The following is a 15,075-nucleotide window of genomic DNA, read 5'->3' as shown; positions in this document are numbered from 1 at the left end:
CTTAATTCGCAATGCTTGATGTGTCTGTTAAAAGGTGTCTGTAAGTCAATGAAAGACTTTGTCTGTGGAAAATATGATCACATTAAAACTAGGGGTGTGAACACTGCTCTCACGGTTCAGTTTGATTACGATTATCATGTCATCGATTCAGTTCAATTTGATATCACAATGCATCACGATGCACTGCATCCTCGATTTTCACAATAGTGTTGTTTTTAGCGGCCTTTTTTAATTTTAGTTTTAATCTAGTCTTTGTGTCAAGCTGTCGTTTTAGTTTTTATTAGTTTTAGTCACGTTCATACTCTTTTTTAGTCAAGTTGTAATTGACGAAAACTGATGACATTTTAGTCTAGTTTTAGTCAATGAAAATTGTATTTTAGTCTCTTTTTAGTAATGCAATTCTATTTAACCAAGTCAATATAGTATTTCAAACAAGGTTATCTTATTATATTTAGTATATTTAGGCTGTGATTGGCAGTTTTTTTTTTTTACCACCGCGGCTGTAATGGACCAACTACCGGCGGTGGTTGGGGGGTTATTTAAAATAATAAATGATAAAAACTCATTTTATATTTCCACACAAAGATGCGTGATATAGCCTACCACTCTGCGCTTTGAGAGGGATGTGGGACACGAACAGGAAAGAGACCATCGATCTCTTTTCTGATATCTTCTACTTATGTTTTCTACTTGATGTAAATTGGTCTGAAGAGTGAATTTTATCCTCCACAAGGGCGAGATGTTTAGGCTGTGTTTGAGATTGCGCTGCCAGAGAAAGTGAAAAATCACCCGCGCGTGTGAAACGCGCTTTACAACTAAACTTGAAGCACAAACTGCCCACTGAGCAAGCGACGTCTGTGGATGTACAAAACAAGTTGATATCAAGTCTGATGATCTGACCGTCCATTGACAACCAGAATTAGTCGATTAATGATACTGAGAAATTATGTCCAATCTGGCCATAATCTAAACGTCCACTGACAGCCAGAACTAGTTCAGAAAATACAGGTATGTCTTGAATGCATCAATAGCTCTAGTTTAGGGACAATCCATACAAACAATCTTTACTAAACAGACTGTCACAGTGAGAAGATTTTTGTCCTTTATCAATGCTAAAGGCCTAACCACTGAAGTTAACACCATGCTGTTAAATAAAAGTCTATAGACAAGTCTTAAGGTTAGGGTTAGGGTTAACCTTAACCCTTAATTTCTAACCCAGACCCGGTTTCACAGACAGGGTTTAGATAAAGCCAGGATTTGCCCTTAATTCAATTTGGGTATTTAATTATAGCTTTTAAAAATGTGCCTTAGAAAAAAACAAACATTACTGGCGTGCATCTTGAGACAAAACAATGGCACTGCCATAAGATATGTCAGTGCAAGCTGCTTTCAGGTAATACAGCTCAAACATGCATTTTAGTCTGGGACTACAGGCTTAAGTCTTGCCTGTGAAAGTGTGAAACCCGGGGTATTATGTTGTAACTTGTATATAATTATGCCAATGTTACCAAAGTGTTGCGTTGGACAGAGGATTACCTCTAAACCAACAGGTTGTGTACCAGTGCCACACAGGATGAAAAAGGATGTTGACATTATTAGGCATAAGAGTGTTTCTAAAGGAAAGGTCAAGAATTTGTGAAAGTGTTAAAGGGTCATTATGGGTCACATGAATGCAACTGTCACCACCATGATACCAATTCATTAGATTTTCATATAGATCTACATACAGAATTATATGAAGTGTTTGCTCTGTTTAATATACGGTTTGCTCTATTAAATTGTGCTTTATCAGAACAGTGGTAAATAAATATTATATATGGTCAGTTACTGTAAGTTCTTACAGTATTTTTAATCTTTTATTTTTAATGTTTAATTTTTAATCATGCACTGCAATGAAAAAACAATTTAACCAATTGATTAAATATAACAGCCAGTCTACAAATACAACCAAATAAATAGCGCATCCTGTAATTGCAATGTTGCCACACTATTGGCTGTCTCTCCTAGCTGTTATGAGCATGATGGTTATTCTCTGTTTATTCTGACTGTCATCCAGTGGCCTGTTCTTCGTACGTTGCTTAAAACATCCGAGATCAAATGACACATCCAAGATGATATCATCGTGCTAATCATGGGGTGTTTCTCAATATGCGTTCTTCTGCGATCTTGCATCCTTGTGTTCTCGTTTTACGTCATCATAACCGTCGAAGTTCAGACCCAATTCTCAAGAACGCAAGTACAGAGGACGCATGAAAGAACCCGGATGTGTTCTTGATACCGAGGATGCATCGAATGCAGACTTGAGCTAGTACTCGCCTGGTGTCCCAGAAGTCATTGCGGCCGGTTCCGAGTTCGTTCTTCCAAGGAAGCTTGGCAAGACCGGTCTCCACGAGAACACAAGTCCGTTCTCTGCGTTCTTGGAATTGAGAAACAGCCATGATATGGCTAATTAGGTTCTTCAAACACACCTGCCGGATATGATTAGAATAGCTGGATTGAGTTATCTGAGATAACTGCGCGTTCATGCGCTGGTTAAAAGGGGATATGTATCGATAGTAGAAACATTGATCAGCAACGCTGCTATTGGCTGCTCAGCGTGGCCAAAGAGCGCGCACAGTTTTTCTCCTCAGCAGAGCAAGAACTAATAGTCGAAGTTTATTCTGAATTTTAATGTTTAATCAAAACGCCAGGGAACACCTCAAAGTCTGCAAAAGCCAGGAGAGAGGGCTGGCAAAAAGTAGCAGACAATTTAAATCTGTTAGAAGTGGCCATGTTAGATGTTTTTATCACTTATTAGCCTATATATTTGTATTTTAATAATTGCATAATTACTTTGTTCACTGTAATGTCAGAGTCACCACACTAGAACATGGGAACAAATAAAAGTGAAGTACAAAAATATTCTACATAATGGTAATTTTTAGTTATAGTCTCTTTTATAAAAGAAACTGTTAAATAAATGGTTGTCTGTTTATAAAAGCAACCAAGAAAAAGGTTGAGGAAAAAAAGAAAATATCTTAGTAGCCTACACTGTAAAATAATATTTACTGCATTAAATTAAGGCCGTATAGTCATTTCAACTGTTAAATCTTGAGACGTCTACTTAAGTTATTGTTGAGAATTAACAGATGTTTAGATTTTAATGCTTCATTTTAAGTCACCAGAATCTTGATTAGTGTCAGCTTTATTTGGTGTTTATGAAAAATAATAGGTATATTTTATTTGGTATCCCATAAAAACTTTAAAATAAATAAAACAATGCATATAAATAAATAAATAAATAAATACAATCTAAATGTATTAAAACTTAAAGATTAACAGTTTTTTTTTTTTGTTGTTGTTTTTTATGCAGCCAATCACGTCATGCCTCTTGTCTTTTTCAAATACTGCATTTACTGAGCTTTCATGAGTTAGTCTGTGGATTTGCCATGATCGCCGTCCTTCATGGATTACAGGAAGTTGATGCATATGAAAAAATGTCATATAGACTACTTGGTTTTGGAGAAAGTGGAGTAAATACTTTCCATTTATTAAAGGTACAGGATAATAACCTGGTAGTGAGACACAAAATAAGAGTGGCTTTAATATATTTGGTGAGTGTCTTTTTCACATTATAATTGTACTTGTTTAGCCTGACTTCGTCATACTCATATTCTAGTCAGAATGTGAGTCTGATACTGCTCCATAGAGATTTGATTATGGGGCGTGTCTCAACCGAACTAGGAAAAAAAAACAACTCTGCACTCAATTGGATAGACCTACAACCAATCAGAGCAACGGAGTAAATGACGCATGTCCTTCATTCATATTTTCAACCAACAAAATGTCGCGGGCGCGGCTCTCTGTTCCTCTTTTAAAATGAATGCGCTGTCGATATCTTCTATAACAGACGCGATGGCGGAATCTACACATGATGTTTCATAAACAAAGTTCGGGAGGAGCACGTACAAATAATCAATCCAATATCAACTTGTCATCAAACAATACCATGTCTAACGTTACCCTGGAAGCATATTCACTCTGTCAACTTACCTAACACTCCTTGACAGTTTTTCAGCATCCCTCGGTCCCTCCACCACCCCGAATCCTCACTCTTGTCTTGTTCTCTCAGAACAAGGGGGGGGGGGAGTATATCTACCGAGCCCACAGCCCTCTCGGACAGCACGTCATATACGCATTTATTCTATCTGACTTATTTGTAAATGTGAACTCGTGAAATCTCAATTCTCCAGCTGCAGTCGTCTTTGTTGTAAACTAATTCAAATCAAGCGCTCTTTGGTGACGTAACCGCAGACCATCTGTCCATCATCGATTAAAGCCCGCCCTGGCAATTTGATTGGCTCGGCCTTCTAGGAGCCGAGCATAATTACTCCTCAATGGATCGAGTCCAGACCGAACTTCCCGACCAAAAAATGTTGTGGGCGGGGTTCGGGCTGGCACCCAGGCTAGTACTTGTTTAATTATTTAGTTATTTTTTTGGGATTTAGTCTAGCAATCCCCTTGTTGTTTTTTTTTTTTTTTTTTTTTTTTTTTTTTACTTTTGGTGCCATTTTAGGATGCCAAATTGCTTATTCTAACTTGTGTTAGTGAGAAAAGAGAGACTGTGGAGTGATACCCAAATTATAAAATGGTGTTTAACAGGCGTCACTGAGTCATTAACTTATCATTCACAAAAAACAATCAAACAAACACAATTTTCTTCTTTAAAACACTTTTATTACCTCCATTGAACATTTCTAAAGGAAAATAAATGAGTTAAAGTAGCTTGTTTCTTCTATTGATTTTGCACATGCTGGTTCAGTTCACACACACAAATGGCTTATTTGTTAAACATGGGTCATCATTCCAGTTGCCATCTGTTGCAAGATAGCACAAAATATTTGTTTTAATCATTTGTGTATTATGAAAAATAAAAAACTTGAAATAATGTTTATTTAGTTTTTAGATAGTTTATGAGCATTATCAGCATTACTTACAGTCATGGTTCATCTCAAGGCAGTTCTGTCCATGAAGGTTATCGGGCTGGTAAGGCGACCATATTTCAATGTTCATTTCGGTTCCATCACTCCAGAGCCAAACTCCCTCCTGTGAACAGAAGAGAAAAAAGACATTGTGTTTATGTCCACAGCTCATATGGCTTAATTTTATCTTTATTCATCTAAAAGATTATTTCACATTAGCATTAACCCCGTCTCCACTTTAAAAATGTCAGAAATCTAAACAGAAATGAACAGAGATTATTTCACAGAAAGGGTATCAGTGAAGAATATGTGAAGAATATTTAAGACGGCTAAATTGCTCAATTATCTCTTATCAGCCATTCTATAACACTCTATCTTTTATCTTTTTTTTTTTTTTTTTTTGGTCCTCAGAATAGTTAGTTTAGGGCAATTGGCAATTATGCATTTAAAAAAAAAAAAATTAAATAATGTAATGTAAATGTAAATGCCCAGTAGCACAAAAAGCATGATCAAAAAAAAAAAAGAAAAAAGAATTGCATACATGAACAGCATCATGGCCTCCGATCCAGGCACGAGTTGAGTCCTGAGTTTCGGATCTAATCAGGTTCTGTATAAAAGTGTACTCCTCGTGGCTGTGCACAGAAGCAAGGTTCCCATCAAACTGCAAACATAATTTCTGTAGAGACATGAGCAAACGCAAATATTTATATAAAAAAAAGAAAAAAAAAAGTGTTATTTTGAATTAATTTTCCAAACTCTGACATGCCATCAAATTAATTATTGTACCAATGAAGTCTAAAATCTGCCTTTTGAGACGGGACTACTTTTGAAGAAAAGGTTCTGCTTATACTGTATATATATATTAGATATAACTAATCTAGTTATTAAGTGATCCTAACACTATACTCTCATGATAACATGAAATGTGTTGTGTCTGTATTTTCCTAGTTAACATTTTTTATTTTTGTTTTTAAACTGAGGAACAAGTTGAAATTATTTTCCTGCAATAATTGACAGGTGTCACAGATGTTTACAGAGCTTAAGTTGTATTTAACCAAAAATATACTTATATGATTTGTATGTCATATTACAAGCTGAATGTATCATACCTCTGCATTAATCCACATTTGAGCGTTATTGAAAAACTTGAAGCATCTGCATCCAAAGGCAGTCCATCCTGCCCAACAGACTGTTAAAGGGAAGTCTTGTGTGTTATTATTTTTTATTTATTTTTTACCAATTCATGTAATTAAATTAATAACTTTCATTTAAAGGTACAGTATGTAACTGAGATATACACTCACCTAAAGAATTATTAGGAACACCATACTAATACTGTGTTTGACCCCCTTTCGCCTTCAGAACTGCCTTAATTCTACGTGGCATTGATTCAACAAGGTGCTGAAAGCATTCTTTAGAAATGTTGGCCCATATTGATAGGATAGCATCTTGCAGTTGATGGAGATTTGTGGGATGCACATCCAGGGCACGAAGCTCCCGTTCCACCACATCCCAAAGATGCTCTATTGGGTTGAGATCTGGTGACTGTGGGGGCCATTTTAGTACAGTGAACTCATTGTCATGTTCAAGAAACCAATTTGAAATGATTCAAGCTTTGTGACATGGTGCATTATCCTGCTGGAAGTAGCCATCAGAGGATGGGTACATGGTGGACATAAAGGGATGGACATGGTCAGAAACAATGCTCAGGTAGGCCGTGGCATTTAAACGATGCCCAATTGGCACTAAGAGGCCTAAAGTGTGCCAAGAAAACATCCCCCACACCATTATACCACCACCACCAGCCTGCACAGTGGTAACAAGGCATGATGGATCCATGTTCTCATTCTGTTTACGCCAAATTCTGACTGTACCATCTGAAATTTTGGTGAGCTTGTGCAAATTGTAGCCTCTTTTTCCTATTTGTAGTGGAGATGAGTGGTACCCGGTGGGGTCTTCTGCTGTTGTAGCCCATCCGCCTCAAGGTTGTGCGTGTTGTGGCTTCACAAATGCTTTGCTGCATACCTCGGTTGTAACGAGTGGTTATTTCAGTCAAAAGTTGCTCTTCTATCAGCTTGAATCAGTCGGCCCATTCTCCTCTGACCTCTAGCATCAACAAGGCATTTTCGCCCACAGGACTGCTGCATACTGGATGTTTTTCCCTTTTCACACCATTCTTTGTAAACCCTAGAAATGGTTGTGCGTGAAAATCCCAGTAACTGAGCAGATTGTGAAATACTCAGACCGGCCCGTCTGGCACCAACAACCATGCCACACTCAAAATTGCTTAAATCACCTTTCTTTCCCATTCTGACATTCAGTTTGGAGTTCAGGAGATTGTCTTGACCAGGACCACACCCCTAAATGCATTGAAGCAACTGTCATGTGATTGGTTGATTAGATAATTGCATTAATGAGAAATTGAACAGGTGTTCCTAATAATCCTTTAGGTGAGTGTATATATGACAGTTTATCTGTTCAATAAAACACCTTACTAACCACTATCTAACTTCAGCCACTAACTAACCACTAACTTACTTCTTTCACTAACTAACTACTAAGTAAGCACTGCCACTAACTAACCACTAATGTAAGACTTGATTTTCCAGCTAAGACAAAAGCTGAGATAAAACTCATCCTACAATAAAGCCATAAAACGCACTCTTGACAGAAGATCGCAAAGAAAGAGCACAGGACATTGTTTTGTCCAAACTTTTCTCGTTTCTTATCTCTGTATCCCCCTCTCCATCCACCCTTCCTCTTTCTCTGAGTCAAGTCACCAAAAGTTCACTAAAAATGTCTATATATCACATATGATGTATCTTGTGAATCATTGTTTTTCCTTTTCATGTTTGGTATCATTTTAAGTGTGATTGGTAAAATGGTATTAATTTCATTGCAGTCATTGGTATAATGAGAACGATTGAGAACTTAGGAGAATTTTGTTCTCCTCTTTGGGTGAGGACTCTCTCCTCTCCCCCGGAACCAGGTGTTCCCTTTCGTGGTCACTCCGAGTTACGTCGGATGACGAAAAAAATGGGGTTTCGCTTAGAAAGCCTATTACCTTCGAGTATAGAAAACGAGCCAATGGCAATGAAATGCCATGGGTCTGCGGAATTTGCATAGCGTAACTCCGCCCCACCTCGTGGGTATATAAGGAAGTATACGAGCAACATGCAGATATGTTTTCACTTCGTAGCCGAGAGCTTTTCTTCACTCCTGTAAGCCAAAATCCTGAGTTTACTCTTTCTCTTCTTCATCCTTCGAGACGAGCGACTCTCCGGTGATGGTGTGGAGTTTTTCCTCTCACAAAAAGAGCTTGCACACAGCACGTCTTTTTAAAGATGCCTCGTCCGTGCACTTCTGGTTGCGGTCACAATGTTTCCTCTTCTGATGGGCACAATCGCTGCTTTGTGTGTTTGGGCATTGATCACGCTAAAGCAGCGCTTGTGGATGACTCATGTTCTCACTGTGGGAACATGACCATCTGCACGCTACGGTCGAGACTCAATGAGCTCATGCGAGTGAGAGTCCCCTCATCCACACCCCAATCTACGGTCTCGCCGAGAGGCTGTACTTCGGCTGGTGGCCAGGGTGACCTGAGGGTGATGGTGTGGAATAAACCGCCGACTCGTGAGAAACACAATCCGACCGACGCGATCTCTGTGCAGCATTGGGTCCATAATGAATTAATAACTGAAAGTATGGATACTCAGAATAAGCAAAGATCTAAATTAAGTCATAATCTATATTAATAAGAAACACTATCTAAACTTGATTATCATTTGAAATTGGAGTCAGATTAAGTGTAACTAACCAACCTCTGCCACTATCTAACCTCTGCCACTAACTAACCACTACCTAACCTCTGCCACTAACTAACCACTAACTAACTTCTGCCACTAACTAACCACTACCTAACCTCTGCCACTAACTAACCACTAACTAACTTCTGCCACTAACTAACCACTACCTAACCTCTGCCACTAACTAACCACTACCTAACCTCTGCCACTAACTAACCACTACCTAACTTCTGCCACTAACTAACCACTACCTAACCTCTGCCACTAACTAACCACTACCTAACCTCTGCCACTATCTAACCTCTACCAGGCTTACCATAGTGAATATATTAAAATTTTATTTTAACACAGAAACATCATGATGTGAAGAGATAGACATTTAAGATTTAGCACTCTTCCTAGTCACTAATAAGTCATTTTACATTAAAGCTACAAATATGTAAGATTTTTGTAATAAAATATCCAAAAATCCCTTGCACATGTGTGATATATTTCCTACAGTTATGTACTTACAATCTCCCAAAAGTTCCCAAAGATTTTTAATTTCAGAGAAATTCCAATTTTAAATAATGGCTCATCCCTGTTCACTCGTAGCCTATCAATGACGTAATATCCGCATTATCCCAGGTTTCCGCTCGTACTGCCATAGTAACCATGGCGACAGACATGGACAACTGTGTTATATAGCTCAACATGATGAAATGTTAGAATATGATTAGTATGTTATTCTAATGTTGATCTAGCTCACTGCTAGTCTCATACAGCCAACAAACTAACACATAGAATACCATTATAACTTTCAACACTCAAATGCAGTTTAGTGTGAAAGTGTAGAGCAAGTGAAACAGCGCTGCGTTACCTCACAAGTTTCATTCGTCTAATAAAATGACCTGTGTGAGTATTAATTCAGCACTTGCGGGTAGTTCAGTAGAAATGTCCGTATTCCTATATATCCGCATAGGAGACGCTGATGTCTGTCTCTCATTAGCAATCGCACCCTGCTTCATACCACAGTCATGTTAAAAACATCAATGTATTCACTAATTCATAAACATTGTTTTCCCATAAACATTATTAGATCCTTTGGTATGACAGCAAGTTCCATGATTCCGCTTATCAATCCGTCATCAATCTACGCCTTTGTTATTGTAAGCAGTTAGCGACCCCTAGTGGTGAAAAAGATTACATATTGTAGCTTTAATTATGCAAACCTGTTTTCCAGCAAAATTTTCTTGCTTCCAAGATGCTCTTTAGAACATTTTTAAAGCATGCTGGAGAACGTGATCATCAGTTATTACACTTGTTAAGGTAGAGAAATGCAAAGCCAAAGGTCTTGGACTTTTGGACTGAACTATACACACACATTGACAACAGAAGTAGAAGACTAGAGAAACCTTACAGCCACAACGTTTCTCTCCAACAGGATACGTTTCCTCTAAAAAAGAAATAAATACGACATTATTAAAACAGAACTGCTAGTAGCAGCAGCAGTAGTAGTGGTACTGCTATACTACTACTACTACTACTACTACCAATAATAATAAAAATAATAATATACTACGGATTAACACATACATTTGTTTATGTTTTTTTTATTGTCAAAAGTAATATTATAAATACCTTCATAAAAATCAATAACTTTAGCTGATATAATGGTATAATTGTTGTTGTTTTATTGTCTAAATGTTATAATAATTAAGAAACAAACTCAGGTTTTCTTTAGAGCACATACTCTATTAGATCATTCTTCTGATTAGTCCCAGGTGTGCTATAGTTCATGTTAAAATATTAGTTATGATGTGAAACGTGAAATAATGGTCTTACCTGAAGCACTCAAAGCTACGAGAAGACAGAGAGACAGGTAGACAGTCCAGACCGCCATTGTTTCTCAAACAATACTGAAACAGAATTATACATAAATAATTGTTTCAAAGGTTAAATGGTTCAATTGTATATTTACATAACACAAACCAGTTCAGTAGATCAATGTAAATGTCTGGATATTGCGTTGTGCAGCCCTGGTTTATCTTTATATACTGGAGGAGAGTTAGTTTATCAGCACCTGCTCATGTTCTCACATCCTATATTATAGTTTGTACTTGACCCACTTCTATACAGTAAAATCCCTCGTGTTAAATCAACACTGCTCAGGGCACATATGGCCCTACTCTAGAGTGTTAAAGTAACACAGAAGCAGTGTTAAAGTTGATGAGATAATTAAGTAATTAATTAAGTGATGACTGATCATTAGTAGTGACACCTGATGTTAACAAGCAGAATCACTGAAGGACAGAGGAACAACAACTAACAACTAACTTCATACACAGAGTTCACACTGAACGATAATTAGCCCTGATTTTCGCTCGCCAACAGGTTTTGGGAGATCACCGACAAATGCCCGAAATCAAAATGCCTGGCAAATCGGTGCTCGTTCACGTGAGTGACAATCACGCTGTGTGAATTATCAGACACAATCTGAGACAATCACAGACGAGTCACAGACGGCCGTGAGATATTTGACATGGTAAATATCTGAACCTGTCGGCGATTCACAATCCTGCTGTGTGAATGTGTTCTGACTGAAAACTACATCGGCGATGGCCGACAGCCAATGAGAGAGCAAGATACAGGACAGCGGGATGTTCGGGGAGGAGTTATAGACCAGAATATCAGCATTTTAAGAGATATACAATCATTTCAAACAGAAACATTTGCTTGAGCAGCAGCAACAGCAGCACATTGCAGTATTATTTATATACCCCCAACTCTCTTTGCAGAAACACAATCCTGCTCTCGTCTCCCCAAACATTTCCTTTTTTTTTCTTCTTTTTGCTGCAAATCAGCGCACTGAGAATTTGGATCGCAATCTTCTTGCAGGCTATCATTTTTAATAACAATTTACATCTCACGCACGCGTGATCTTGCGTTATTTCCTTATCACTTGTGTTTGGTTGTGAAACGTAGTTTGCGGACCTGACAGAAGTTGTTGGCAATTCTTTCTTTTGTAAAGTCATGCAGTGTGAAACCTCCTGTCGCCGATCAATCGTTCAGTGTGAACACACACACCAGCAACTGAATGTAACTCCGGATAGTTGTGCAGTGTGAACACACACACCAGCAACTGAATGCTACCCCGGATAGTCACAGAGACCCGACTACTTTGAAAATGGTGCAGTGTGAAGTCGGCATAAGATGAAATCTACTGAAGAGAAAAGAAGACATTAAATCTGTGAAGATCTCAGCAGAGGAGGATTAAACAACTCCACAAACAGCATTACCAGCTTCACTTATTACTAACCAGACTGACTTTATTTCTGTCAGACGTCTACAGACGCTCTTACTGAGAATTAACAGAGGTTTAGATGTTGATGATTTATCGGAAATATTTGGTCACCATTATTGTGATCAGTGTTTGATTTTGTTGGACAGTTTGACTCTTGGCTTTTTATGTGAGTTTGTGGTCTTTGTACTAGTTTTTTTTTTTTTTTAAACAAACACATAATTTGTTGTAAAGAAAGCCAGAAACAAAAATGATCAGGTGATATGGTTGTATACTTTATCAAAACATTATTATGGTGTGAATTAATGCTGTTTTGTGTGTGTGTGTGTGTGTGTGTGTGTGTGTGTGTGTGTGTGTGTGTGTGTTCTTGGTATGTATACAGAATAGATGAATATATATATATGATTCATCTATACAGTAGTGTAATTTTGTAATTGCATCAGTACATGTTTAATGTTAATGCTGGAGAACATGATCATCAGGTTTTACACAAACTTCTGGAGTTCAAGCACTTTGAGTGCTGATGTCATTGCAAGAAAAGTGGGAAAACCCATATGAATTCTGAGATTCATGATGATTTTTCAATTTTATTTTTCAGTCTTATGTGGATAATTTAATGTGCATTGAAAATGTTGTATTAAATGAGAAAGAATACACACTTTTTTATTTTTAATCAAATCAACACAACTTTTAATTTTAAGGTGAGAAAATACAGGCAAACAAGTATTTTCATGCACCTGTCAATTTTGAGATTTTGCACTTTTTGGTGACTGGTGAAAAGAAAACATCCAAAATACACTTTTAAGTGTATTTTTTATAGCACTTTATCTATTTACATATGTAGATTTCAACTACTGTCAATATTTTGAAAGGCTGTTTTCTCCTACACTGAGCCAGAAATCTCCACTTCAGCAGCTTTACATACACCAAACTTTACAGTTTTATTCATATCTATATTTTGAAGGCTTTTACAGAGGGGTTTGTTCATATGTAATATATACAACATTTAATTGCAATTTTTAATGTAATCAATCAACTGGGGTAGTATGGTGATATCTTTTTTTAGCCTATTCACCTGGTGTCGCCTTAAAGCTGAAACTATGTCATTTCTGTGACACTCTGAAGCTGTTTAATAAGTATTTTCACAAATGCGATAGCATTGTGTAAACAGAATGTGAAAAAGAGAACATGAGCAGTTGATGAAATCAACATTACCTTGAATATGTGCTGCCGTCAGCAAATGCTGTACATACTGAAAAATGTTTAACACTTTTTATAGATGTGTAAATGCTTGAATAAATCATTGAAATTCACGTTATCTAAAGTGTAAACTATTCAACACATGTAAACGTGTTTCATATAATTTAATTTTCATATAAGAAGGAGACTGTCCTCCTCCAAAAAAACAACCCCATTGGTATTACGCGTATTACGACCTATAGTTACGTTTTACAATGAAGTGACTAGCAGTCTTATAAATAACGACAGTCTCATTCATCGGGTGTGTCATCATCATTATCAAATGACTGTTGTTACCAGTAAAAAATGTGGTGAGAGGAAGGAGTGACCCTGACCGTCGTAATGCAGGTGTGTTTTATTAGGGGTCAAGCCCTGAAGGGACATAGAACCCTATTGAAATTGTTCGTTTTCTTATTATTCACAGTGTTAAACTAACTCTCCTGGGAGTTTATTTGGCTCCACACTCAAGAGTGTTAAAGTGTTAATATATGAGTGTTAAATGAACATTTAGGCAGTTTTAAAGTTAATGAGATATTTAAGTGATTAATTGAGTGATGATTGACCATTATTGAAGACACCTGATGTTAACAAGCAGAATCACCAAGAAAATAAAATAAAATAAAAATCACCATTATGGTGATCAGTGTTTGTTTTAGTTGGCCTCACGACCCTTGACTTTTTAACATTAGATTTTGTTTGGCTGCTGTAACTGAGTTATAACAGCCAGATGAACTAAGAGAAAAGGTGATCTGATTGTGCTGGTTTTGTTTTCCAGCAATAATCATTTGTTCGAAATTAAACTCATTTATAGTCTAATCTCTGAGTAAGGTTTGCATCAGCCAATGTGCTATTATAGGAACTAAATAGAAACCTTTGCTCATTTAGTATGTGAAATTATTCAAAATGGCGTATACAGAATGTATAAATGACTTATGATTTCATTCGTATTAATATTTAAATATTTTTAAATATTTAAATATATATTCTTTTAAAGTGTAATTTTAAATCAACTTGTCAATTCTATTTAAATGTGCAGTGTGTACATTTTAGCGGCATCTAGCGGTGAGATTGCGAATTGCAATAGCGGTGAGATCTTGGATTGTTCGGTTCTTCGACGCTCATTCTGGACTTGCTGTCATAGCAACAGGTCCATAAACTCAAACCTGCTCGGGAGCATCTTATTTCATGTAAACAGGATTAGACTGCAGCTTTAGTGTACTTTTTGAGAGAGATTATTTTTTCTCGTGAGAGTGTCATTTACATAATTAATTTGTTGGAAACACATTAAATGTTCGACTCGTCGGAGTCTGGCTTTAACAACAGCACAAACTGTGTGGATTGCCCTGAAATTCTTTGCAAGTCTCAGTTACGGAACAAAAATATGTGGAAATACTGCAAAATATAATGTGATAATGGAAACTAGTGCTTATATTTTTTTCAATATACTGAAATATATGCATGACCATAGGCTATGAATATATATTAATACATATAAAATATTTATAAATTAAGAGAAAAATATTACATGTAATATTCAAAAAGTTATTGCACATATACTGTATGTTTCCATATAAATGTAAACATGTAAACATGCCTAATTTGTCAAGTTCTATTTCTCCCCTAATTTCTTTTTTTATTTTATTTTTTTAATACTTTCTGTTGAAGACTCCTATTATATGGAACGGATATCACCCTGTGTCAATTGTGGAAAAAAAAAAAAAAAAGTCAACACATGCCTTATGCAACAAAAATAAAAAGGAAAAGTACAAACCAGCCAACCTTTCTGTAG

The 15,075-nt window shown here is 36.8% G+C and overlaps 2 protein-coding genes across 3 annotated transcripts in view; both read right to left on the bottom strand.

Moving 5' to 3' along the window:
* Positions 1-15,075, bottom strand: part of LOC307156550 (galactose-specific lectin nattectin-like) — a 65,832-nt gene that overhangs the window by 12,460 nt on the left and 38,297 nt on the right. Inside the window, exons 1-2 of one of the 2 annotated variants that reach the window (XM_079867961.1) lie at positions 10,739-10,798; positions 10,592-10,665 (exon numbers count right to left, since the gene is read on the bottom strand). In XM_079867961.1, coding sequence (XP_079724087.1) covers positions 10,592-10,649 — 58 coding nt within the window. In that variant the 5' untranslated portion in view covers positions 10,650-10,665; positions 10,739-10,798. Of the gene's footprint in view, positions 1-10,591; positions 10,666-10,738; positions 10,799-15,075 lie in introns of those variants that run through there. The other variant, XM_079867962.1, reaches the window with a different exon arrangement.
* Positions 4,788-6,127, bottom strand: LOC307156631 (galactose-specific lectin nattectin-like). The gene is made up of 4 exons (XM_079868108.1): positions 6,071-6,127; positions 5,503-5,637; positions 4,977-5,085; positions 4,788-4,856 (listed from the first exon to the last, which is right to left on the bottom strand). Exons 1-4 carry the CDS (start codon positions 6,086-6,088, stop codon positions 4,798-4,800), a joined length of 321 nt encoding a protein of 106 aa, XP_079724234.1. The 5' UTR covers positions 6,089-6,127; the 3' UTR covers positions 4,788-4,797.

This window comes from Squalius cephalus, assembly GCF_949319135.1.
Source record: "Squalius cephalus genome assembly, chromosome: 1".
In the NCBI taxonomy this organism is placed as follows: domain Eukaryota; kingdom Metazoa; phylum Chordata; class Actinopteri; order Cypriniformes; family Leuciscidae; genus Squalius; species Squalius cephalus.
This window is presented reverse-complemented; position numbering and strand designations above follow the sequence as displayed.